The sequence below is a fragment of the Hypanus sabinus genome, chromosome 20, assembly GCF_030144855.1.
Source record: "Hypanus sabinus isolate sHypSab1 chromosome 20, sHypSab1.hap1, whole genome shotgun sequence".
NCBI classification, from domain to species: domain Eukaryota; kingdom Metazoa; phylum Chordata; class Chondrichthyes; order Myliobatiformes; family Dasyatidae; genus Hypanus; species Hypanus sabinus.
Window position 1 is genome coordinate 52,683,186 of NC_082725.1, and position 25,180 is coordinate 52,708,365.

The following is a 25,180-nucleotide window of genomic DNA, read 5'->3' on the forward strand; positions in this document are numbered from 1 at the left end:
AAACTGCTTGCTCACAATCCCAGTGTCTGAATGAGATTGTTGAGTGAAATACTTCAAGATCAAGAAAAAGACCCACCACATCATAATGAGAGAAAATCTTCTCAAAATCTCTTCTTCTTTCCTCCAGACTACAAGCCTACACAAAACAGGCAGAAAATTAATGACAAACAGTAGCTGTTTCTTTGAAAAGTGATAGCACAACTTCATTGGTCAAAACAAAACACTACAAAATATACTTTTGAAAATTAAGTGGATATATAATAGCTGTAAAGCTACCAAGTTTCACTTTGAACAACTCTCAGCAAAAAGAATTTTTAAGTGCAATGATCCTATCCAATGTAACAACAGGACAAGCTGTGACAAAAGAAGAACTGGCATTGAATCAAATTATATGGAATAATTTATTTGGGAAGATCATAATGTAGAATGATAAAAAGGAAAGATGTAGAGACAAAACATGTAAAGTATAAATATGAAAGTTTAAAAGAACATTTGAATGAGCTTTGCCCCTTTCATTATGGGATGGTACACTGGACAAAGGTGTAATGCCAATACCAAGCTTTCCCAGATACAGAATAGAGTTCATGGACGTATCACACTGCTTCTCCCGCACCAGTGAAACTTTGGTGGTGGAGTAGAAATAGCTCAAAGGATATTCTTGACTTTAATAATCAATCAAGGGAAATAATGGGAAATGTTTGGGTGAAAGATGTCTGAATGTTCTTTGAGTGGGCACTAGTAGACCCCACGAGGGAGAAAAGCCAATAAAGAGAAAGACTTCCACTGAAGAACCCACATTTTGCAATAGCTTTTCCAACACATTATAAATAAAATTGGCATTAATTTTGAATTAATGTAGACAGACTAATAGGAGCTGAAGAATGTTTGTAAATAATCACGGATGGGATCTATATAGAAATAGAACATAGAACAGAACAGTACAGCACAGAAACAGGCCATTTGGCCCACAATGTTGTACTGTACCAGCCTCAAAGCTTTGCTCTCTGTATACCCATGATTGTATTGCTACCTACAGCTGCAATCTGCAGATTAAATTTGTTGACAATACTACATCGATTGGCCTTATCTCATATAATAATGAGGCAGCCTACAGAGAAGAAGTCAGCACCCTGACACAGTGGTGTCAAGAAAACAACCTCTCCCTCAGTGTTGCAAAAACAAAGGAGCTGGTTGTGGACTACAGGAGGAATGGAGACAGGCTAACCCCATTGAAATCAATGGATCTGGGGTTGAGAGGGTTAACAGCTTTAAGTTCCTCGGCATAAACATCACCAAGGATCTCACGTGGTCTGTACATACTGGCTGTGTGGTGAAAATCTTTCACCTCAGACAGTTGAATAAGTTTGGATCCCCAAATCCTAAGAATTTTCTATAGGGGCACAATTCAGAGCATCCTGACTGGCTTCATTACTGCCTGGTATGGGAACTGTGCTTTCTTCTGGTATGGGACTCTGCAGAGAGTGGTGCAGATAGCCCAGAGCATCTGCAGATGTGAACTTCCTACTATTCAGGGCACTTAGAAAGACCGTTGTGAAAAAAGGGCCCGAAGGATCATTGGGGACCCAGGTCACCCCAACCACAAACTGCTCCAGCTGCTATCATCCGGGAAACAGTACTGCAGCATAAAAGCCAGGACCAACAGCCTCTGGGACAACTTCTTCCACTAGGCCATCAGACTACTTAACTCATGCTGATGCAACTGTATTTCTATGTTATATTAACTATCCTGTTGTACATACTATTTATTATAAATTACTATAAATTGCACATTGCAAACTTAGACGGAGATGTAACGTAAAGATATTTACTCCTCATGTATATGAAGGATGTAAGTAATTAAGTCAATTCAATTCAATTCAAAGTAAATCAAAAACACCCAAACACTAATCCCTCCTACCTACACAGTGTCCATATCCCTCCATCTTCCTCACATCCATGTGCCTGTCCAAACGTCTCTTAAAAGCCTCCAATGTATGTGCCTCTACCACCATACCGGGCAGTACAATCGTATGTGTGTTTGCATCTCCCCTGTTCCTGAGTTCAACCCAAATAGACTCAGTGTCTGAGGCCTCCGTTATCTCTCCCCGGAGTGCAGCTGTGATATTGCCCCTAAATAGTAGTGCAACTTCCCCCCCCCCACATCTTTTCTAAAACTAAGAAAACCTGGTACATTAATCACCCATTCCTCACTCTGTGTACTCTATATAACCTGGGATATCTATCACTTGCTTGATTTTGTGACTGAGCTCCAGAGGCCAAGATAAGACAACTTCAAATTTAGGAATATTACTTGTAAACATGTGAAGTGTCATCGGTCTATCAGATGTTCATAAGATATTAATGCATAAGCTTGCTGGCTTTCAACAGTATGGCTTATAAATGACTCCAGTCCTACACTAGTGTGGTTACTAAATAACCATCCTTTGCGTAGACTAAAAAATGTCCTTTGCATGCACTTAAAAAACATGTACAATAGTTCTGTCAAAATTATCAGGGTGATCAAGACAAGGAATAAATGGCAGCCTTGTTAGCAATGTATAATTTTAAAGAAGTTTTGTGCATGAAACCAGTTTACCTGATGACCTGTAAGGAAAGTGTGCTTGCTTTCCATGTTGTGCAATCCAGTCTGGATTACAAACTTATGGACACCCGTTTATATGAACAAAATCCCATGTATAATTCAAAAGTCTGATGTTTGTACATACACTTAATCCTACAAGTGGCAGAGCAAGTTCCCTCTCTCTCTCTCTCTCTCTCTCTCTCTGTCCGATTCAGCCTTGCATATTTATGATGCCCTTCATTGCGGAGGTGTGGTTATCACATTGAATGATTTTGTGTATTTTCTGATTTATGGACAAAATTGTCTGCAAGAGCAGATCCTATTGTAATATTTTATATATCTATCTGGTCAGCCTCTATACCTATGGAAAAGCTATAGTGTAGATGGGGATCTGTTTTAACCACTGACATTAGCTCCTATCACCCCTCCCCCTCTATCAGTTAACTCTTCCCCACCAAAGTGCATCAACCAATTTGGATTCATCACCAGGAAGCAAGAGTTTGTGTCTTCAAATCAACTGGCATTAACCGGCTACTGGAGTTGAACCTCAATCACCTCTGTGGTAAGGAAGCTGGCCATGCAAATCCAACCTATCCCTCTCTGCAAGGGCTGCATATTCTTTCTGTGATGTCAGTCAAAAATAAACTCCTGTTATCTGACAAGATATTCAAGAAGGTTCAATGGTACGGTAGTACCTTTCTTTGATAGATTAGGTTAATTGTCTCAGCAATTTTCCTATATATCCTGTTTAACAATAAACCTTCTTCTGAAGAAGGAAAGCTTAAATCCCTTGCTTACGATCTGAATAGGTAGTTTTGTTGAGAGATCAGTGTCAAAATGTACCTGTCACTTCGACAGTTGCTACATTTGGAGTTGGTCACTTTAGCTGCAATGCCTCTGCAGCAAGTACCTTTCCCATTGTTTTAGTAGAAAGTTGGGATTATGAGTAGTTCATACCCGCTTCACTCTTGGTGTAGCTTTTTGATCAATGCAAAATCAAACTTGTTCTGTCTCATTGGATTGTTCATGTCTGTATTAATTTATCCTTAAGACTGATCACTCTTGCTAGTTTTCTGGTTCATCAGACTCGAAACTCCCAAACTAGGAACAGGCGTGCAGGGATTATTGTCAGACAAAGGAACATACCAGTGTCACATCCAATGACACTAAGTCCACGTGATGCTGCCATACTGGTATACACAATTTAGTGCCTCAACTATCTCCTCTCAGGCAATGAAACTCTAGAGTGATCCCACTCCTTGTAATCAGTGCACCAATAGGTTACAAAAAAGTTTACATGCTTTTTTTCTGAAATATGTTTCAAAAGTTGAACTTACATCCATTTTGAACCGTAAAAGGAAATTTTCGTCCAGTGATAGGATCCTTCAAAAGAAAAGAACTTCATGGTCAATACAGATTCTAGAGTAGTCTGAAAAGAATATTTAGCAATAATTGTCCAGCCTACAGACTTGAGGTTTACTGGGGGACATGGGAAGAGTCCCGAGTAGCAACATGACAAATCCTGATCATCCACTGTCACTGCACAACATTGTGACAACCATTTAGCAAGAGCTTTCTCTCGAATATTCTCTGTTTCATTGCCTTAAAGAAATCAATGCAATGGTAAGTGACTCAGTGGGAAATGCCCCATCGGGAATCCTCTTCCTCTATCACACCTGAGTCACTAGAAACAACCATTTGTCAGGTTTCTTTGCATGGAGCAACTTTCTGGGGTTGATGGGGATGTAGGGAAACTGGAGAAAAAGCTCCCTATTGCTCTGTACATTCCACCAAGAGGTGAAAACCCAAAGAGAAAAGTGGTCAACACAGACAAGGAAGCCTGAGGAGAGGAAGATTTTAACAAACCAATGAAGATTTGATAGCGAGAGAGAGAGAGAGAGAGAGAGAGAAAACTGTACAAGAACTATAGTGAAATATAAAACCAACTTTGTATGTGTTTCCAGAAACATGTACAAAGGAAAAGAAAACTGAAAGCAACTATGTGAACCTGCTCTACTCTCTCTATCCCCATGACTGTGTGGCTAAGTACAGCTCAAATGCCATCTCATTGTTGTCAGAATCTCAGATGGAGATGAAAGGGCATACAGGAACAAGATGTACCAGCTACTTGAATGGTGTCACAGCAACAACTTTGCACTCATCATCAGTAGGACCAAAAAGCTGATTGTGGACTTCATGAAGGGCAAGATGAGGGAGCATGAAATAATCTTTATAGAGGAAACAGAGGTGGAGAGAGTAAGCAATTTCAAGTTCTTGGGTCTTAAAGATCTCTGAGGATCTAAGCTAGTCCCAACATATTGATGCAGCTATGAAAAAGGCAAGACAGCGGCTATATTTCATTAGGAGTTTGAGGAGGTTTGGTTTGTCACCTAAAGCACTCAAAAATTTCTATAGACATACGGTGGAGAGAATTCTGACAGGCTGCATCACTGTCTGATATGGGGCGGAGTGGGGGGGGGTGTTACGTGCACAGGACTGAAAGAAGCTGCAGAAAGTTATCATCTAGGACATGTCAACATGTCCTCTTTTCATTGTTACCGTCAGGAAGGAGGTACAGAAGCCTGACACGATCAGCAATTCAGGAACAGCTTTTTCCCCTCTGTTGTCTGATTCCTAAATGGATATTGAATCCATGAACACTACCTCTTTTTTGTTTTTATATTATTTGTTTTAATTTAACTATTTAATATGCACATATATACCTACTGTAAGATTTACTGATCTACTTATTTATTTTTTATTATCTTTTACTATCTTTTTTTCTCTATATTATCATGTGTCGCTTGGTACTGCTGGTGCTAAAAAAATTCATGATATACACCAGTGAAATTAAACATGATTCTGATTCCCTTTGATGTTGAGACTGGAGAAATTATACTGGGAATAAGGAAACAGCTGAACCAGTGAATAAATATTTTATATTTATCTTCATAGATTTTACAAATATTATAAGAGAAATATTAAGGTCCAATGTACCTAACTATTAAATGGCTGAAATCTACTAGAGAAACCAATTAATCTAAAGGGAATAATATTCTCTGTGCTTGAAGGCCTTCATCTTAGGTTCTAAAATCTCAATTGAACTTGATGTGTTGACAGTGATCTTACAGAATTTCTAGATTTTGGGCTGGAAGACAGCAAATGTAATACAGGTGTTCAAGAAAAGGAACAGCAAGATCTTCAGGATGATTAGACCGACATGATATCACAGAAACGGCAAAGTTTGTCAGTAATGAAATAGTAGCAAAGAACTTTAACAATCATGTTTCGGCACAGGCAATGTGTTCTTGTGAAAAAAAATGAGAATGAAGAAATCAATTAGAGCCTTGTGAAGATTCAAAGCAGGGTATATAAGGATCCAGATATTTAAATGGCATTTGATAAGATGCCCCATGAGAGCTGTAACATAGAAAAGGTGTTCATATTAGCATGGATAAATTAAAGGACAGAAAACAGTGAGCTGGAATGAGACAGGCTATCAGCAGGCTGGCAGGCTATTACTAGTAGAGTGACTTGGGATTTCAGCTGATATCTCAGCACTTACAATCCATAATAATGAAGTAGATATAGTTTGCTGATATTACAAAGCTAGGCTAGAATGCATGGCACTGTAAAAATGTAAGAAATGTTCAATCCTTTCATTATTGACCAAAAAGCAAACTGGTAGATGTGTTCAGTGGGTTGAATAGCATTTGTAGGGAGGGGGGAATCATTGACATTTCTGGTTGAGAATCTGCATCAGGACAGTAGGGAGGGAGGGTGGCCATTATTAATAGGAAGGGAAGAGTGAGATGGGTAGACAGGAGGGGTAAGAGATGATGGACAGATGGATCCAAGAGAGGGACACTGAAGGTGGAGAAAGCAGCTGGAGGTGATAAACAAGAAAACGAAGTCTTGGAATCAGGCAAGTAACCACTACTGAAGAATTAAGTTCAGATGGAGGGAGGTATCCAGTGGGTGGGATAGGACCGGGAGGGGAGGGTTTGTTTGTTTCCAGCAGTTTGTCTATTACTCCAGATTCCAGCATCTGCAGGCTTTTATGTCTCTTTTTCCCCATAGTTCCTACAAAATGCTGACTGTTCGTTTCCACTGAAGCTGCCAAACCTATTGAGTTCCTCCAGCGTGTTGTGCACCTTGCTTTGAACCCAGCATCTGCAGAGTATTTTGTGTTTCCGACCTGACCTGCTGGAAATACCCAGCATCCTTTTTTAACCTCTCCCTTGTAAGTGAGTGAGAAGCATTCTGTCTACAGTCAGCCTGGCTGAGATCGGTTGATTCAGTATTTCCAACTAGACACATCTTTAGGCTTTCTCAGTGATATTTACTCCGGTGTCACTTTCTCTTCCTTGGTGTGTCTCCAATATGGAGATGCTTCACCTGTGATTAATTGATCAAAGAGAGTCAGCATTGTTTCTTGAAGGTTTAGTCACAATGGAATACTGTGAGCAAGTCATTGTCATGGTGGATGGAGGAATATTTTGGTATACATTAATAAATATATTAACAATCTGGAATGTATAACCTGGGATTGGAAGTATAAGACTTCCCAGGTTATATATACAGGAGCAGAAGTAGGCCATTCAGCCCATCGAGTCTGTTCCACCATTCATTTATAGGCTGATCCAATTCTTCCAGTCATCCTCCCCTGCTCCCCTGCTTTCACCACATACCCTTCGATGCTGTGGAAGGTAATAACAGTAATAATTCAGGTAAAGATGAAATAATTATATTTGCATAAATGATACTTACAGGAACATGTAGTGAACATAAACATTTCACGTGTTGCAAATCAGAATGCATAGTGTACATAGGGCCAGGAGATAAAGGAATATTAATACAGTATATCAAGGATGTAGGTAAAACTGTGGCAGAAGGGGATCAATAAAAGGTTACGGTACCTGCTTTGAATTCAAGAATAATACAATTGCTGAACAGATTGGTGCTGTCTATTCCTTATGGACATACATGGAAACATCAGCCAAATGAAGTCACACCGTTACATTTACACTAATTCTTCACTATTTCACTCTCCCACATTCCCAGATTTCACCTGGATTCTACTACTCATCACCACACAAGCAATTCTGCAGTTGCTTGAAATCTTAAGCAATACACACAAAATGCCGGAGGAACTTAGCAAATCGGGAAGCATCTGTGGAGGTGAATAAACAACTGACATTTAAGGTTGAGATCGTTCAACAGGGCTCATCTGGGCAATTTACATAGACAGTTAAATAACCAGTTTTGGGATGTGGGAATAAAATGGGAACATCAAGAGGACGATTATGAAGTCACAGGAAGAACATACAAACTCCACATAGAGAGCACAGTGGAATGGGATTCAATTCAGGTCACTGAGGCTGTGAGGCAGCACCTCTATAAGCTGATCTATTCAGTTGTCCATAGGTTTGTGGGTGATTTAAATTGAGGTGATTGAACTTGTCAAGAAATTTGACAGGGAGAATATAATGATGTGCACATTTTGAACACAGTTTAACACTAGATCCAAAGAAATAGCCATCTTTCAGTGGGTTACCGACTGAGACTTCTCATTGACTGATTTCTTAATATCAAATTGAGAAGTCTGTACCTTTTCCATTGGAATTTAGAACTAGCAAACATTTTTTAAAAAGTTTCCTTAACTATTTAAAGTTCAAGACATGTATTCAAACAGCTTGTGATTCAGAGAATAGATTCAACTAACCTTGCCAAGTCATTCAGGTCCAGTCGGCCATCTTTGTTCTTATCAAAAATTTTCATCTGAAATTAAACATGAACAGTGAGTGGTCAAAATGCAAGATATATTTCCATATGCAAACAATGAATATTTTTACATTGATATCATTTGACTACCTGATAAAGTGGATAAAAAGGAGCATCAATTTCATTGCATAAACATAAATTAGTTATCTGCAGATTCAAAAAGTACTAAATAACAAGTAATCTGAGGAGTTAGCAAAGATTACAAGAAAACTAACATTTTTTTTTCATTTCCCGCAATACTTTAGAGGATACATGGCTAATAGAATCTGTTGAGTTAGCAATCTCAAGTGGTTTGTTGAGAAAACTTGAATGCCCCTGGGCTTTGCATGAGGAAAGCCATACTGCTCATCATTTCTGCAAGCTTTAGGAGTAAAATTGGAGGGTGTGGTGAACTATGTGCCTGTCGGGACACGCCCCTGCTGACTGCTCCTGTGGCTCCTCCCACAGGCACCTGTATAAAGGAGACCTGCGGCCTGAAGCTCGGCCTCAGTCTCCAAGACCTTGTATGATAGACACTCACTCCTGGTTCCTTCTTCCAGTCAATAAAAGCCGATATCTCGCCTACGTCTCAGTGTGAGTTATTGATGGTGCATCAATTTTATTGACTGGAAGTTTTAAAACATGGAACCCATTTTGCGTCCGGACCGGTTGGATTTGGACCCTCAAGACCCTGACGCAGCTCTCGCTTTTGAACACTGGCTTGCATGCTTCCAATCGTACTTGGCGGAGCTTCGTGCGACTGAACCCGCCGTTATGCACAGAATCCTACTCTCGAGGGTCTCCTCCAAAGTTTACTCCTTTATCCGGGACCTGCTGACCTACGAAGGGGCACTGGACACCCTCAAACGACAGTACCTGCGGCCGGTGAACACCGTCTACGCAAGACATCGTTTAGCTACCCGGCAACAGCGGCCTGGCGAATCGTGCGCTGAGTTTCTCCGAGCACTACAGACCCTCGTCCGTCATAAAAGACCTGCGCCAGCTCTTCACTCTGTTCGGGTATCCCTGCTATATCCACAGTGATAGAGGGTCCTCCTTTATGAGTGAGGAGCTGCGCCAGTACTTGCTAGCTAGGGGCATTGCTACCAGTCGGACCACGAGTTATAATCCCCGGGGTAATGGCCAGGTGGAGCGGGAGAATGCCACAGTGTGGAAGGCCACACTTTTAGCCCTTAAGTCAAAAGGGTTGCCGGTCTCTCGATGGCAGGAGGTCCTCCCTGAGGCACTGCACTCTATCCGCTCTCTGTTATGTACGTCCACCAATGCCACCCCTCACGAACGCCTATTCTCTTTTCCCAGGAAGTCTGTCACTGGGACCACCCTACCAGTTTGGCTGACATCCCCGGGGCCAGTGCTGCTCCGGAAACATGTGAGGAGCAATAAATACTCCCCGCTGGTGGAGAGGGTTCACCTTCTACATGCGAACCCCCAGTATGCTTACGTGGTCTTACCTGATGGGCGGGAGGACACGGTCTCCATCCGCGACCTGGCACCCGCAGGTGCAGCAGACCACTACCCTGAAGGCTCTCCGGTGACTGTGAACCCTGCACCAGAGTTGACACCGTGCTCACCAGGCCCTACACAGACTCCTCACGACACTTGTATACCGGGCGTTTCGTACGCATTTATACCAGGCGCCTCGCACATGCATGAGGGATCACCGGCGCCTAGTGGGCAAGAACATGCGCAACCCCCGTCCCCTGTGCAATCGCCAATGTTGCCGGCACCTATGCGGTCACAGCCGGTGCTACGTAGATCGCAGCGACAGATTCGACCGCCTGATCGGCTTGACTTGTAAGAACCTTCGCTACATGAGGACTTTTTCAAACGAAGGGGGGGTGAATGTGGTGAACTATGTGCCTGTCGGGACACGCCCCTGCTGACTGCTCCTGTGGCTCCTCCCACAGGCACCTGTATAAAGGAGACCTGCGGCCTGAAGCTCGGCCTCAGTCTCCAAGACCTTGTATGATAGACACTCACTCCTGGTTCCTTCTTCCAGTCAATAAAAGCCGATATCTCGCCTACGTCTCAGTGTGAGTTATTGATGGTGCATCAGAGGGTCTGCAACTCCAAAACACACATGATTTCTCAAGAAAGAAACTTGTAGAGGAACCTCCCTCCCGCAGCCCAGGGTGCAGATTGTTGTCAGATAGACAACAGTTTGACTGAATTAGGAGCCAATTTTTAATGCAAACATGTCCAGAACTCAGTGACAGTCAGGCTTTTTACTATACATTTTCCTTTGATGTCAATGAGGGAAAATTGGGGATGGTTTATAACAAGTAGCTGATCTACTAATTCCAATATCCCCCAGGACAGAGTGAAAATTTGTTATCCGACTTACAAAACTAATGCAAAAAATTTCTAATTAAAGGGAGCCAATAGATTTATTTCCAGTGAACACCATCCTTCAACTTCCTTTTGTGGGCATACATCTGTACAGATTCCTGGTAACTTTCCTGGTCAGCTAAGCTGTTTATCTATAGGAGCTGACTTCAAATTCACTCCATTATACCCACCAAATAGAAAGAAAATAAACAGTACTGTCAGAACTGGTTATAACTGCATCAGGTAGAACAGATACGACATTCAGGCAATTGGTTGTGGATAAAGTGTTTTGTTTGAGGCACAAGAAAGTGCCGTAGATTAAGTGAGCTGTGAAATTTACTACCCCTATTCAGGCACAGATTTACAAAGAAATAGATGATCTTGTGTCGATGAGTAGAGTTTGTAATGGGTTACAGAGGTGCTCACCATGGTGTCAGTATACTCATCCAGCTTGTCATCTGGAATAGTTTTCTTGTGTCGAAGGAACAAATCTTTCAAGAAGTTCTGTTGATTACAATAGAAGCAAAAATAATTATTATCTAACTTGAAGTTGATTGATTCCCTTTGCAATTTTGACTTTCTGCACCCAAACAAACAAAGGAAAGAAATACAAACTTTAGTTTCACTTCCTACTTCCTGCAAAAGGTCCCTGTCAAAAGTCACAAAACTGGTCAATTTTCTCTCTCATACTGGGGTTGTCAGCTTGGTGTCAGTGTAGTTTGTGACTGAATTAGCAAATTGTGGCGGACTTAATTCCCAGAGTTGTGAGGCATCGTAACTTCAGCTGGAAGAAGTGGGCTTGCTGAGAACTGCAGTTTAAAGAGCTCCTCCCTTGGCAAGGAATCACCCTGTTTGCTAAGCACAACCTCTCCGAAGGCCTGCCTTCAGAACATTAATAAAAAGCTCCTTCTGCATCAGACTTGCAAGAAAATCACTCTAGGGGGCCGCAAAGAGACAAGAAGTCACAAGAGATTGCTGCACGGCATCATATTCTAAAGCTTTTCTGAAGTCATTAGTCGCCTAAGCCAAGATATGTTTGATGAAATGGGACTTGGCTAAGAGGTTTGGAACAGAAAAAAAGCATATAAACCTACTGACAGAAAGTTATTATGACCTTGCCTACTTACGCGAAGCTCAGAGGCTGAAATATAGCCACTGCTGTCTGCGTCATATTTACGCCAGATCTGAAAGGACATGAGGAACAAAGTGTATCAGAAAGTATAACATTTCTATTACTACCATCAATGCTATCCAGACTGCATTTATTTTTGATAAGCACTGTTTGGAATACCAACAACCCCTTCCTGTGGTTTTAAAGTCTCACTGCTGTGCTACTCAAGAACCAAGGGATTCAAGGACCATTAGAAAGATGAACTGAAATGTTTCTCATTCCAGGTGCATACAGCCTACTCCTCATAAACTCATCTGATGGATTCACATAGCGATACTCTGATGCTACTAATAGTATATTAATTGCCATTAGTTTAATGGTAATAAACTAAATATCTGGAGGGCTGATTTAAGACTGAATTAGGATTCGATGATGTTGTTGCTGAATTTGAACTTGTTTTTGCTTAGTAATATTATTACTTAGAAATTTGGGATTGTGCTGATTCTGGAGAGGTTTGGGAAAATGATTCCAGGATTGAATGACATGTCATATAAAGTGTGTTTGATGGCTCTGGGCCAGAATTCACTGGAATTCAGAGGAATGAGGGGGTGAACTAATTGAAACTTATTGAATGGTGGAAGGCCTTGAGAGTGGTGGAGTGGATGTTTCCTGTGGTGGGAGAGTCTAGGGCAGGGGTGGGCAAACTTTTTGACTTGTGGGCCACAAAGGGTTCTAAAATTTGACAGGGGGGCCGGACCAGGAGCAGATGGACGGAGTGTTTTGGTGATACACCTCATAAGAGAAAATAAAATATCATGGGATATGTAGAAAACATGTGCTTTAATTTCAATTGAAAATGAACAAATGCATTACAACAAAATATCTGTCTTTGAAGTCCCATGGTATTTAGCTATTTATTGAAATGACTTTTAAAACACTGAAAATTAAATGAATAAAATACAGCTTTTTTTAATAGTAACAGTTATTATTTTAAAGCACTGAAAATTCTGTTATCCTTCAAGATATTATCATCATCACTCTCCTCCTGACTGTCTTTATTTCAAAAACGGTAGGAGATGCAGGTCTACTTGTCCTGCTCCTTCTTATTCAATTGTCCCCTGTGCCAAAACTCGACAACGACCAGCATAAGGACAGAACACTGACAGCGCGCCAGAATGCGGAGCACATTATTTGATCTGGAGTGCATTTGTTATTTTGAGAACGTACGTGCACCTGCGCACTACTCATGTCCATCACTTAACAGAAATGACATGTAACTTGTAAGGCTTATTGAAAAAATATTTTCAAATGCATTTTTTACATAACACAACGAAGAAACTTATTTTTAATTTCAGTGGGAACAGTGTTGTTGGTCTCCCTTTTTAGCCAGCGCATCAAAGTCTGGATTTAGTTTTGTTGTGGCGATTCTCAGGATGGATCTGAGGTGTTGGTCAGTTAACTTGGATCTGTGGCTGGCTTTGTTGATGTTCATGACGCTGAACGCCTGTTCACACAAATAGGTCGAGCCGAACAAAGAGTAAAGCGCAAATGTGGAGTAATACGCTGCACCTCAACAAAGGTCAATGTATATAGAGTGCGTCATCTATTGAGAAAACACCAGAATTGCGGGGAAAAAACGTTAACAAGGTTTATTAATATAATTTCATCAAGTTCTGCGGGCCGGATTAAAAAGCTTAACGGGCCGCATATGGCCCCCAGGCCATAGTTTGCCCATGCCTGGTCTAGGGTCAGAGGGCACAGTACAGAATAGAGCAGCATCCTCTCAGAATGGAGTTGAGGAGGAAGTTCTTTAGCCAGAGAGTGGTAAATCTGTGGAATTCATTGCCACAGGCAGCTAAGGCTGCCAAGTCTTTACATATACTTAAGGCAGAGGTTGATACATTCTTGATTGGTCAGGGCATGAAGGGATACAGGGAGAAGGCAGGAGACTGGGGCTGAGAGGGAAAATGGATCAGCCATGATGAAGTGGCGGAGAAGACTTGATGAGTCAAATGGCCCACTTCTGCTCTTATGGTCTTAATTATGTTACACACTCATCGGTTTCTGCTCCATCCCTCTGGAAAGGTAGAATAATAATGGTAAATTAAAGTCTTGAATTGATATAATTGTCATAGAATGCCCCAATATCTTTTAAAGCACTTTTGAAAATAGATTATTGTTGCAAAGTAGACAACACATCTGAAAGTTTACACATCAAGATCCCAAATTATCAGCAAAATGATGATCAGATAATTCAGGCAACACACACAAAATGCTGGTGGAACGCAGAAGGTCAGGCAGTATCTATAGGGAGAAGCACTGTCGACGTTTCGGGCTGAGACCCTTTGTCAGGACTAACTGAAAGGAAAGATAGTAAGAGATTTGAAAGTAGGATGGGGAGGGGGAAATCCAAAATGATAGGAGAAGACAGGAGGGGGTGGGATGAAGCTGAGAGCTGGAAAGGTGATTGGCAAAAGGGATACAGAGCTGGAGAAGGGAAAGGATGATGGGATGGGAGGCCTAGGGAGAAAGAAAGGGGGAGGGGAGCACCAGAGGGAGATGGAGAACAGGCAAACAACTAAATATGTCAGGGATGGGGTAAGAAGGGGAGGGGCATTAACGGAAGTTAGAGAAGTCAATGTTCATGCCATCAGGTTGGAGGCTACCCAGCCGGTATATAAGGTGTTGTTCCTCCAACCTGAGTGTGGCTTCATCTTGACAGTAGAGGAGGCCATGGATAGACATATCAGAATGGGAATGGGACATGGAATTAAAATGTGTGGCCACTGGGAGATCCTGCTTTCTCTGGCGGACAGAGCGTAGGTGTTCAGCGAAACGGTCTCCCAATCTGCGTCGGGTCTCACCAATATATAAAAGGCCACACCGGTAGCAACTCACCAATACATAAATAACTCAGCTTTGATTATATAGGTCAAGGCTCCAGGGAAAATAACTTGCTCTTATTTAAATGTTTTCCTCACAGTTTCAAAATTACTTCAAAATAGAATGGGGATTAAAAAAAAAGCAGGACTATTTCATTTTTTTTTGTGTTTGGTAACTTCAAAATTATTTTGGTTCTTTGTCTACTGTAGGACTTAGAAAACATATTGTTTTAATGAAATGTAAATTTTAAATGAGCGTTACTGCCTTAGCGTTTTAGGAGGCAGTGTTCCTTCTGCAGAGGTTTGTATAATAGGATTCTATCTCAATTCACAACACACCCAATAACAGCCACAGAGAGTTATCTGTGTCAGTACTGAGTCTCGTGTGTCTTACTACTTAGATTGGAATCTTGGCTTGCATGTGAATTTATGGTCACTTTCTCAAAGGCATCAGATAGTCCCAAAAGATTATTCACTTCCTTACTCATGTGTGCACTTTGATAGTAAGTTTCCATCACCTTAGGGGTGGAACTAACGACCAAACTTGATCCTTCCCTCTTCTAGCAGATCTGGTCATTTAGGAGCAGGAGACTGACCTCGCTGATTGGCAGCATTCTCCACATGGATAAATATTAGGGTGACTACAGACTGGGAAAAAAAAATTTGAGCCTGAATGTCATTGTAAGGAGATTGCAACTGGACATACACATAGCTGATTATACATTGAGCAAATACAGTATGCTCAAAATATTGGTTTAAGAAACAGCTCCAACCCATAGACAAAACTTTATAGGTAACAGATGAGGTTGATTGAGAAGACAGGACCTACAGATTTCTTGTATTATTCATGATGTCTGTGAATTACTTGGACAGCATGTTGTTTCTCAAAATTGTCCTGATCCGCTATGTTTTAGAAATGCTCAGCAAGTGGCTGCATGTTTATGAAGGCACTTCCTGGCCTGTATCTGGTTTGGCCTCCATTGAATACACACTTAGTTTGAACAAAGTCAAGTGAGAAAAACCTCTTGATGTTGCAGTGTATAAATGTTAAAGGTTTATATTGAATGTAGAGAATCAATTCTCAGAGCAACCACACCTCAAAGCTGCCCACAGATAATGTAATTTGCAGAAAAGGGCTTTCTGCCCTATGTATTTTTAATGTCTATATATGAATGGGTTAGTCTCACTGATGAGTCACCTACCCGCATGAAGTCCACACTATTGTCCAATGGGGTTTCACGTCGGAATAACAGAAGGAAGTTCTCATCTTCTGGTAGGATCATGTTTGCCAGCTGCAGAACAAGATTAAGCCTTAACTCACATACAGTGTTTCTTTGTGATTCTATTGAACATGAAATATAATACTTCTGGTGGAGGGGATCAGCTTCACATGACTTAGCACCATGGGCCAAATTTCCTAACTGATCTCAGGAAAACAAGCAAATCTCTGAATAGGAAATGCTTCATGTCAACAAGCATAATGGCCTCCTTTAGCACTGCATGAATCGGATTTGCAACAAACTAGTGATGTTACAGATCTGATTGACTAGAATCATTTCAAACGTTTCAAAGTCATCTTCATCCCATATATCACCACCTAAAACCAATGACCATTTTGAGGTAAAAAACAGAAAATGCAGGGGATAAAAAACTTGGCAGGGCAGGTAGATCTGTGGAGAGAGAAACAGAGTTAATGTTGCTGTTTTAATTTCAGAATTCCTTCATATAGTTAAAAAATATTTACCGACTTTGGTATACAAAATTATGAGGGACACTTTTAAGGTGAATACTGGGAATTTTTCCAGAGATGTCTAAATCTACAATGTGGTCAGTGCAGGTACTATCATTGCATTTTAAAATTATCTAGATAAGCACTTGAATCAACAAGATGTAGAGGTCTAAGTAGAAAGTAGAAAGTTCTGTTAATTGGGACCATTGTATTTGGTGATCAGCCTGAATATAATAGGCCAAGGTACTTATTATTACTCTGTGACTGTACTGTGTTGTCATTGTCAACTGCACAGTTGAGACCACAGAACCATTGATTGTTACATAATTTTACAAAAATAAAATGTACAAACATCACAGTAAAACATAAACAAGAAAAAATCTGCAGACGCTGGAAATCCAAAGCAACAAACAAAATGCTGGAAGAGCTCAGCAGGCCAGGCAGCATCTAGGGAAAAGAATAAACAGTCGACATATCGCGCTGAGACCCTTCATCAGGACTGAAAAGGAAGACTAAGATGTTGGGGGGGAGGGGTGGGAGGAAGAAGTACAAGGTGGCAGGTGATAGGTGAAACCAGAAGGGGAGTGGGGTTGAAGCAAAGAGCTGGGAAGTTGGTTGGTGAAAGAGGTAAAGGGCTGGAAAAAAGTGAATCTGATAGGAGAGGTCAGAAAACCATGGAAGAAAGTGAAGGGGAGGAGCATCAGAGTGAGGTGATGAGCAGACAAGAAGAGAAGATGTGACAGGGAAACTGGAATGTGGATTGCAGAGGGGGGGGGGCAATTATCGGAAGTTTGAGAAATCAATGTTCATGCCAACAGGATGGAGGCTCCCCACACAGAATAAAGGTGTTCTCCTCCAATCTGAGAGCAGCTCATCATTGAACTAGAGGAGGCCACAGACTGACATGTCAGAATGGGAATTGGAAGTAGAATTGAAGTAGGTGGCCTCTGGGATATCCTGCTTTTTGTAGTGGACAGAATAAAGTTACTTGATGAAGTGGTCTCCCAATCTACATTGGGGGTCACCGATATACAGAAGGCCACAAGGGGTGCTCTGGATACAACAGATGACCCCAACAGACTCACAGGTGAAGTATCACCTCATCTGGAAGGTGATACTTTTTGCAGTGAGGAGGTGCATGGCAGGTGTGACACTTGTTCTGCTTACAAGGGTAATTATCAGGAGATCAGTGGGGAAGGACGAGCAGACAAGGAAGTTTTCCCTGTTGCTCCCATTGAAATACAGTTCCACTGCAGTTGAATTGAGTGCCAACAGCCAAGGACAAGCAAGGACAGAACTTTTACACCAGAGTGGTTCTACTTCTGAGGAAGAACAAAACCGTCATTGTGAAATTGTCAGTAGATAAATCAACCAATATAGAAGGTACTGGAATGGAACCCGTCAGCACAGTGAGTAATTGATTCACTGAAATGGAGGTGAGTTAAGGGAAAGGGACTAAGATAGGCTGATGAGAAGGTATTCAAATGAAGCGTAAAAGTCAGTGTTGACTAGTTGTACTAATACCCCTTTTCTGTGCTGCTCAATCTGTCTAATGGTGAATAATTCTCCTTGCTGTGCTGTAAACATTATAGTCCTGATTGAAAACTAGCTACTTCCTCACAAACACAATTAATGATGGCTTCCTTACTTCTTGGACAAGGACAATGGATCGTAGTGAGAGATTTCAAAGTAGTTGGTGATATTTTTACCCCCAAAATTTCTGCTTTCATTATTTCTGGGCAGTATGCAGTCCCAGATGCATAAAGATGCAATTAAAACTGTGGTGAGGGGCTCTTCATTGATAGAGGCAGGTCTAAAAGGCAGAAGAATTGGTGCTGAGTTGTTGAAATATGTCTTATACATAGAGGTCTGTAGGATTTTCAAAGTCATGTAAAGTCTGGCCTGCTTAACTCAGTATGTTCTGGAGGTAGGTTTCCACGCACTATTACAGTACATATTCAGTTTCATGTAAATTACAAAATTCTACAAGACAGTGGCTTTGCCAATGGCCACTGTAAAACACACTGAATCCTCCCTCTTTGACTTGTACTTAACCAGAGAATGAAGTAGAATTACCAGCAAATCCTGTGAGAATTTTGACACAGTGATTGTGTTAGACAGCAGAAATAAAGGGCCAAGATTTGTAAATAGAAACACAAATGATGCAAGTTTCAAGGGCCTTTGAATGGCCTTTCTCCTGCTTCCTCTTTTCACAAGATGGTGCCTCACAAGCCCTTTTGGCCAATGTTAAGAATGTTGTTGGAGTTTGCTTTGCAAGTTGGGTATTTTTTAAACAATGAATGTTTCTGACATTATAAGACCATAAGATATAGGAGCAGAATTTAAGGAACACACACAAAATGCTGGAGGAACTCAGCAGGCCAGGAAGCATTCACAGAAAAAAAGTAGTCGACATTTTGGGCTGAGACACTTTGGCAGGACTGGGGAAAATAGATGAGGAGTAGATGAGGGGAGACAGAAACACAAGGTGGGGGAGGGATGAAGTAAAGAGCTGGGAAGTTGATCAGTGAAAGAGATACAGGGCTGGAGAAGGGAGAGTCTGATAGGAGAGGACTGAAGACCATGGAAGAAGGAAAAGAGGGAAGAAGCACCAGAGGGAGATGATGGGCAGGCAAGGAGATAAGGTGAGAGAGGGAAAAGAGGATGGGGAATGGTGAAGGAGAAGGTGGGAAGCCTTTACCAGAAGTTTGAGAAATCAATGCTCATGTCATCAGGTTGGAGGCCAACCAGAAGAAATATGAGGTGTTGTTCCTCCAACCTGAGTGTGGCCTCATCACGACAGTGGAGGAGCCCATGGATGGATATATCGGAATGGGAATGGGAAGTGGAATTAAAATGGGTGGCCACCGGGAGATCCCACTTCTTCTGGCAGACGTGCTTGGCGAAATGTTTCCCAATCTACGTCATGTCTCACCAATATACAAGAGGTCACACTGCGAGCACCAAATACAGTAAATGATCCTAACAGACTCACAGGTGAAATGTCGCGTCACCCGGAAGGACTGTTTGGGGCCCTGAGTGGTAGTGAGGGAGGAGGTGTTGGGGCAGGTGTTGCACTTGTTCTACTTGCAAGGTTAAGCACCAGGAGGGAGATCAGTGGGGAGGGATGAATGGACAAGGGAGTCACTTAGGGAGTAATCCCTACAGAAAGCAGAAAGTGGGGGACAGAGAAAGATGTGCTTGGAGGTGTGTGGTGAACTACATATACCTGTCTGGACACCCCCCCGCCAACTGACTGCTCCTATGGCTCCTCCCACAAACCCCTGTATAAAGACAATTGGAGGCACTGGTCCTCCCTCAGTCTCCAGGATGTTGTGTGGTGGTTGCTTGCTGCTGACGGTGTTTTCTTCCAGCCAATAAAAGCCTATCTCTCACCTCATGTCTCCGAGAGTTATTGATGGTGCATCAAGATGGGATCCCGATGGAGGTGGCAGAAGTTCCAGAGAGCTACGTGCCGGACGCAGAGGCTAGTGTGGTGGTAGGTGAGGGCAAGTGGAACCCTATCCCAGATATGGTGGCAGGAGGATGGAGTAAGAGCAGACATGTGTGAAATGGAAGAGATGCAGTTGAGGGCAGCATTGATGGTGGAGGAAAGGAAGCACATCTCCTTCATTCTAGAATGAAAAGTCTCATCCTGAAGGCAGATGCGGCAGAGGCGGAGGAATTGAGAGAAGGGGATGGCATTTTTACAAGTAACATTGTGGGAAGAGGTATGGTCCAGGTAGCTGTGAGAGTTAGTGGGTTTATAATAGACATCAGTAGATAAGCTGGCTCCAGGGATATAGACACTGAGATTGAGAAAGGGGAGAGAGATTTTGGAAATAGGCCAGGTAAATTTGAGGGCAGGATGGAAGTTGGAGACAAAGTTGATGAAGTTGACGAGCTCCCCCTGGGTGCAGGAAGCTGCACCAATCCAGTCATCGATATAGCGTAGGAAAAGTTGGGGAGTGACACCAGTGTAGGCTTGGAACATAGACTGTTCCACATAGCTGACAAACAGGTAGGCATAGCTGGGACCCATGCGAGTGCCCATGGCTACATCTTTTGTTTGAAGGAAGTGGGAGGAGCCAAAGGAGAAATTATTGAGAGCGATGATGGGTTCTGCCAGTTGGAGGAGAGTGGTGGTGGAGGGGAACTGGTTGGGTCTGGTGTCCAGAAAGAAGCAGAGAGCTCTGAGGCCTTCCTGGTGGGGGATGGAGGTGTATAGGGACTGGACATCTATAGGGAAGATGATGGGGGCCAGGGAAATTGAAATCATCGAAAAGATCCAGAGCATGTGAAGTGTCATGGATGTAGGTAGGAGGGGACTAAACTGAGGGGATAAAACTGAGTTATGGTATGCAGGTATGAGTTCAATGGGGCAGCAACAAGCAGAAACAGGATCCAGTTGGACAGGCAGGTTCATGGATCTTGGGTAGGAGGTAGAAACGGGAAGTGTAGGGTGTGGGAACTATGAGGTTGGTCACAATGGATGGAGATCACCCAAGGTCAGTGATGGTGTGGTGCTCCTTAGTGGGATCCAGTTTGAGGGATAAGTAAGAGGAGGTGTCTGAGAGTTGGACCTGGGCCTCAGCAAAGTAGAAGTCAGTCCGCCAGCCTACTATATCACCCCCATTCTCCGTGGGTTTGACAATGAGGTTAAGATTAGTGTGGAGGGAGTGGAGAGCAAAGTGTTCAGAGGGGGTGAGGTTAGAATTGCAGAGAGGAGTGTCGAAGTCAAGACAGTTGGCGATGAGAAGGTCCGGAGCAGGCAGAAGACCAGGGCAGGGTATCCAGGAGGAGGAGAAGGATTGAAGACAGAAGAAGGGGTCCTTGGTGCAGGGTGAAGAATCCTTGCCAAAGAAGTAGGCTTGGAGATGGAGATGGTGAAAGAATTACACTTTTCATTCCCATTCTGATATGTCAATCCATGGCCTCCACTGTGGTCACGATGAGGCCACACTCAGGCTGGAAGAGTAATATTCCATCTGGGTAGCCTCCAAGTTGATGACATGAAGATTGATTTCTCAAACTTCTGGTAACGGTCGCCCTTTCCTTCAGCATTCCCCATGTCCTTTTCCCCTCTCCCCTTATCTCATTGCCTGCCTGTTGCATTCCTCTGGTGATCCTCTCCGCTTTTCTTTCTTCCATGGCCTTCTGTCCTCTCCTATCAGACTCCCTCTTCTCCAGCCCTGTATCTCTTTCACCAATCAACTTTCTAGCTCTTTACTTCATCCCTCCCCCTCCTGGTTTCACCTACCACTTGGTGTTTCTCTCTCTCTCCCCCCGCCCCCCACCACCGTTTAAATCTACTCCTCATCTTTTTCTCTCAAGTCCTATTGAAGGGTCTTGGCCTGAAACATCGACGGTAATATTTTCCATGGGTGCTGCCTGCTCTGCTGAGTTCCTCCAGCATTTTGTGTGTATTGCTTGGATTTCCAGCTTCTTCAGATTTTCTCTTATTTGTGGTAAGAGCAGAATTAGGTTATTTGGCCCATCGAGCCTGCTCCGCCATTTCTTCACGGCTGATCCACTTTCCCTCTCAATCCCAATCTCCCACCTTCTGGCCCGTACCTTTTCATGCTTTGACTTATCAAGAATCTATCAACCTCTGCCTTAAATATACCCAACGTTTTGGCCTCCACAGCCACCTGTGGCAATGAATTCCACAGATTCACCACTCATCAGCTAAAGAAATTATAATAAATTAATCTAGGAAGAATCACCCAATAACATGAAGAAGCAGAAGTAATAAGATTATCACATTATTCATTTAAAAAGGAGTCTTCAGGACTGTGCCTTGATTATCCCTTCAACCAATTCATATGAAAATCATTGGAGGGTTCCCACTGATTATGTTGCTCCTGGTAGCAAATGATCAATTTCCATTAGCTGCAGATTTGTCAAATTATGAAATTAAACAACGAGGAACAGATACAAAAGCATTGTTGAAGAAGATCTTTTTGTAAGCAGAGATTAGAAGGGCTCCTTCCTTTCTTTTATTAGTTTATAAGTAACTAGTTATTAAAAAAGAGATTAATATATTAATAGTGGAAAATAGGAACAGATATAAGCCATTCAGCCCTTGTGCTATTCTGTTATCCTGTCAGTCAATCTCTACCTTCATTCCATTTATCTTTCTTGGCTCTACATTCCACAGTTCCGAAGCTTACCAAAAATCTATCAATCATTACTTTGAAATTTTCATTTGGTGTAGCCAGGGACGGGGCCTTACCAGCTGCCAAAGCCATATTGTGAATATAGCCAGCTGTCTCTGCATGCCTGGGGTCAGAACTGTGTCCAGAGCTGGGCTCTGTGGAAATTGTTGGGGCAAGGAGTGCAGCCAGCAGTCCAGGGGAAAAGGAAGATGTACCCCAACTGCTCTTCGCAGGTGGTCCATCTCCCTTCCTCTCCTTCCCATTGGGCAGAACATACAAGAGCTTGAAAACTCATACCATCAGCCCTAATGACAGCTGCTATCCCACTGTTATCAGATCATTGAATGGACCTCTTATACACTAAAGATGAACACTTCATCTCTCAGTTTTGGCGTTTGTACTTCTGTTGTCCAACTGTACCACACTCTCTCTGTAACTGTAACACTATATTCTGCATTCTGCTTTCTATTTACTACCTTGATGTACCTGTATTGGATGGAATGCAGGCAAGAGCTTTTCACTGTGGCAAGAATAAACCAAATAGTGAACATGCCCTGGTTTTAAGGTTATTTTACCCCTGTGCCTACTTCAGCACCAGGGAAAGAATATTCTCTCCTTTAAAACTATCAACACTTTTATTCAGTTTAAACACATAAGTTTGCCACGTAATCCTGAATGGAGCATGAGATTAGTGTGAGCAACCCATAAAACAGAGGAGCAGAACTGGGCTAGTCAGCCCATCGATCTGCTCCATTATCTTATTATCCCTCTCAACCCCATTCTCCTGCCTTCTCCTCATAAACTTTGATGCCCATAATTAAGAACATAAGAATCTCCACTTTAAATCTACCCAGTGACTTGGCCTGTTCAGCCTCTGTACCATAGATTCAACACTCTCTGGCTAAAGAAATCCCTCCTTATCTCTGTTCCAAAGGGACATCATATTCTGAGGCTGTCTCTTCTGGTCCTAGACTCACCCCACAAGAGGAAACATCCTCTCCACATCCACTCTATCTAGGCCTTCCAATATTTGATAGTTTCAATGAGATCCCACCCACCCTCTCCCATCATTGTCTGGACTCCAGCGAGTCCAGGGCCAGAGGCATCAAACGCTCCTCATACATTAACCCATCCTTGTGAGTTCACTGCATGACTCATATGTAACACATGTGGAAGCAGATCTTCTGTGGCTGTTACCTCCTGGATCTGCAGCTTTCCGTCAGCGGTGACATCATATGCAGACATAAATCGCTCTTTCATTTTCTGGACCTTTCCAGCACTCAGGTCACTGCCCTGGTAAAGTCAAGCAAAGTAGATGCATGTTTGTTAGAGTTCATTTCACATTATAGAACACAGGAATAAGCCCTTCAGCCTATTGAGCCTTACTCAGTCTAATTCCAGTTGTTTTCCCCACATTCCCCTCGACTTCTCTTTGACCTACCACTCACCTACATGCCAGGTGAAATTACAGTGGTTACTTAACCTCCCAAACCTCACATCTTTGGGATGTGAGGGGAAACTAGTTCATCCAAGGGAATCCCACTTATTGACAGAGAGAACACACTCATTCCACAAGGAGAGCACTGGAGGTTGGATTGAATTTGTGTTATTATGTGTGTAAATAATAAAGAACTTCATTTCCCAGTGGGGAATGTGGGTGGAACTGGAGCTTCGATGGTGACAGGGTCGCACGCACTCAGTTTTGAAATGTGTCAGCAATAAAATATTCTAGCGTTTACCCACGACAAGTTTGAGTTTTAAGAACAAACAGTGTCAAAAGTCTAAACATGGAGAGTAAATGAATTCCATGTGTGACTGAGAAAGAGACGCCAGTGATGTAGAGGAGCTGCTGGCCAGAGAGCACTTCATGTCACCGAACTCACCGGGAAATTCACGTGAGAGGCCAAGAGTTCCCGTCATGGATAAGCTAAGTCCTCCCACACCTATGCAGTTTACCGGCAATTTAACAGATAACCGAAAACACTTTGAACAGCGATCCAATATATATTTAGCAGCTAGCAGAACAGGGATGAAGGATGATAAATTGAAAGCACCTATTTATCTGCATGTAATTGGCGAAGATGCTTTGGACATCTATAACTGCTTTTAAACTGATGAGACAGCTTTTACATTGGACACTCTAATGACAAAATTTGAGAGATATAAGCAAACACGAGGAAATCTGCAGATGCTGGAGATTCAGACAACACACATAAAATGCTGGTGGAACGCAGCAGGCCAGGCAACATCTATACGGGGAAGTGCTGTCGACGTTTCGGGCCGAGACCCTTCGTCAGGGCTAACTGAAAGGAAAGATAGTAAGAGATTTGAAAGTAGGAGGGGGAGGGGAAAATGCAAAATGATAGGAGAAGACAGGAGGGGGTGGGGTGAAGCTAAGAGCTGGAAAGTTAATTGGCAAAAGGGATACGGAGCTGGGGAAGGGAAAGGATCATGGGACGGGAGGCCTCGGGAGAAAGAAAGGAGGTGGGGAGCATCAGAGAGAGATGGAGAACAGGCAGAGTGATGGGCAGAAAGAGAGGGAAAAAAAGGAGGGGGAAAAGAACTAAGTATATCAGCTAATATTAGATCTGAGTGCATGTGGGAAGC

General features: G+C 42.5%; 1 protein-coding gene across 2 annotated transcripts in view; it reads right to left on the reverse strand.

The window, feature by feature from the left end:
• scgn (secretagogin, EF-hand calcium binding protein) overlaps positions 1-25,180 on the reverse strand; it is an 86,055-nt gene that overhangs the window by 18,920 nt on the left and 41,955 nt on the right. For both annotated transcript variants that reach the window (XM_059945800.1, XM_059945799.1), the window contains exons 3-9: positions 23,771-23,866; positions 15,889-15,978; positions 11,821-11,877; positions 11,120-11,197; positions 8,307-8,362; positions 3,919-3,964; positions 77-136 (exon numbers count right to left, since the gene is read on the reverse strand). In XM_059945800.1, the coding sequence (XP_059801783.1) occupies positions 77-136; positions 3,919-3,964; positions 8,307-8,362; positions 11,120-11,197; positions 11,821-11,877; positions 15,889-15,978; positions 23,771-23,866 (483 nt within the window). The remainder of the gene's footprint in view (positions 1-76; positions 137-3,918; positions 3,965-8,306; positions 8,363-11,119; positions 11,198-11,820; positions 11,878-15,888; positions 15,979-23,770; positions 23,867-25,180) is intronic.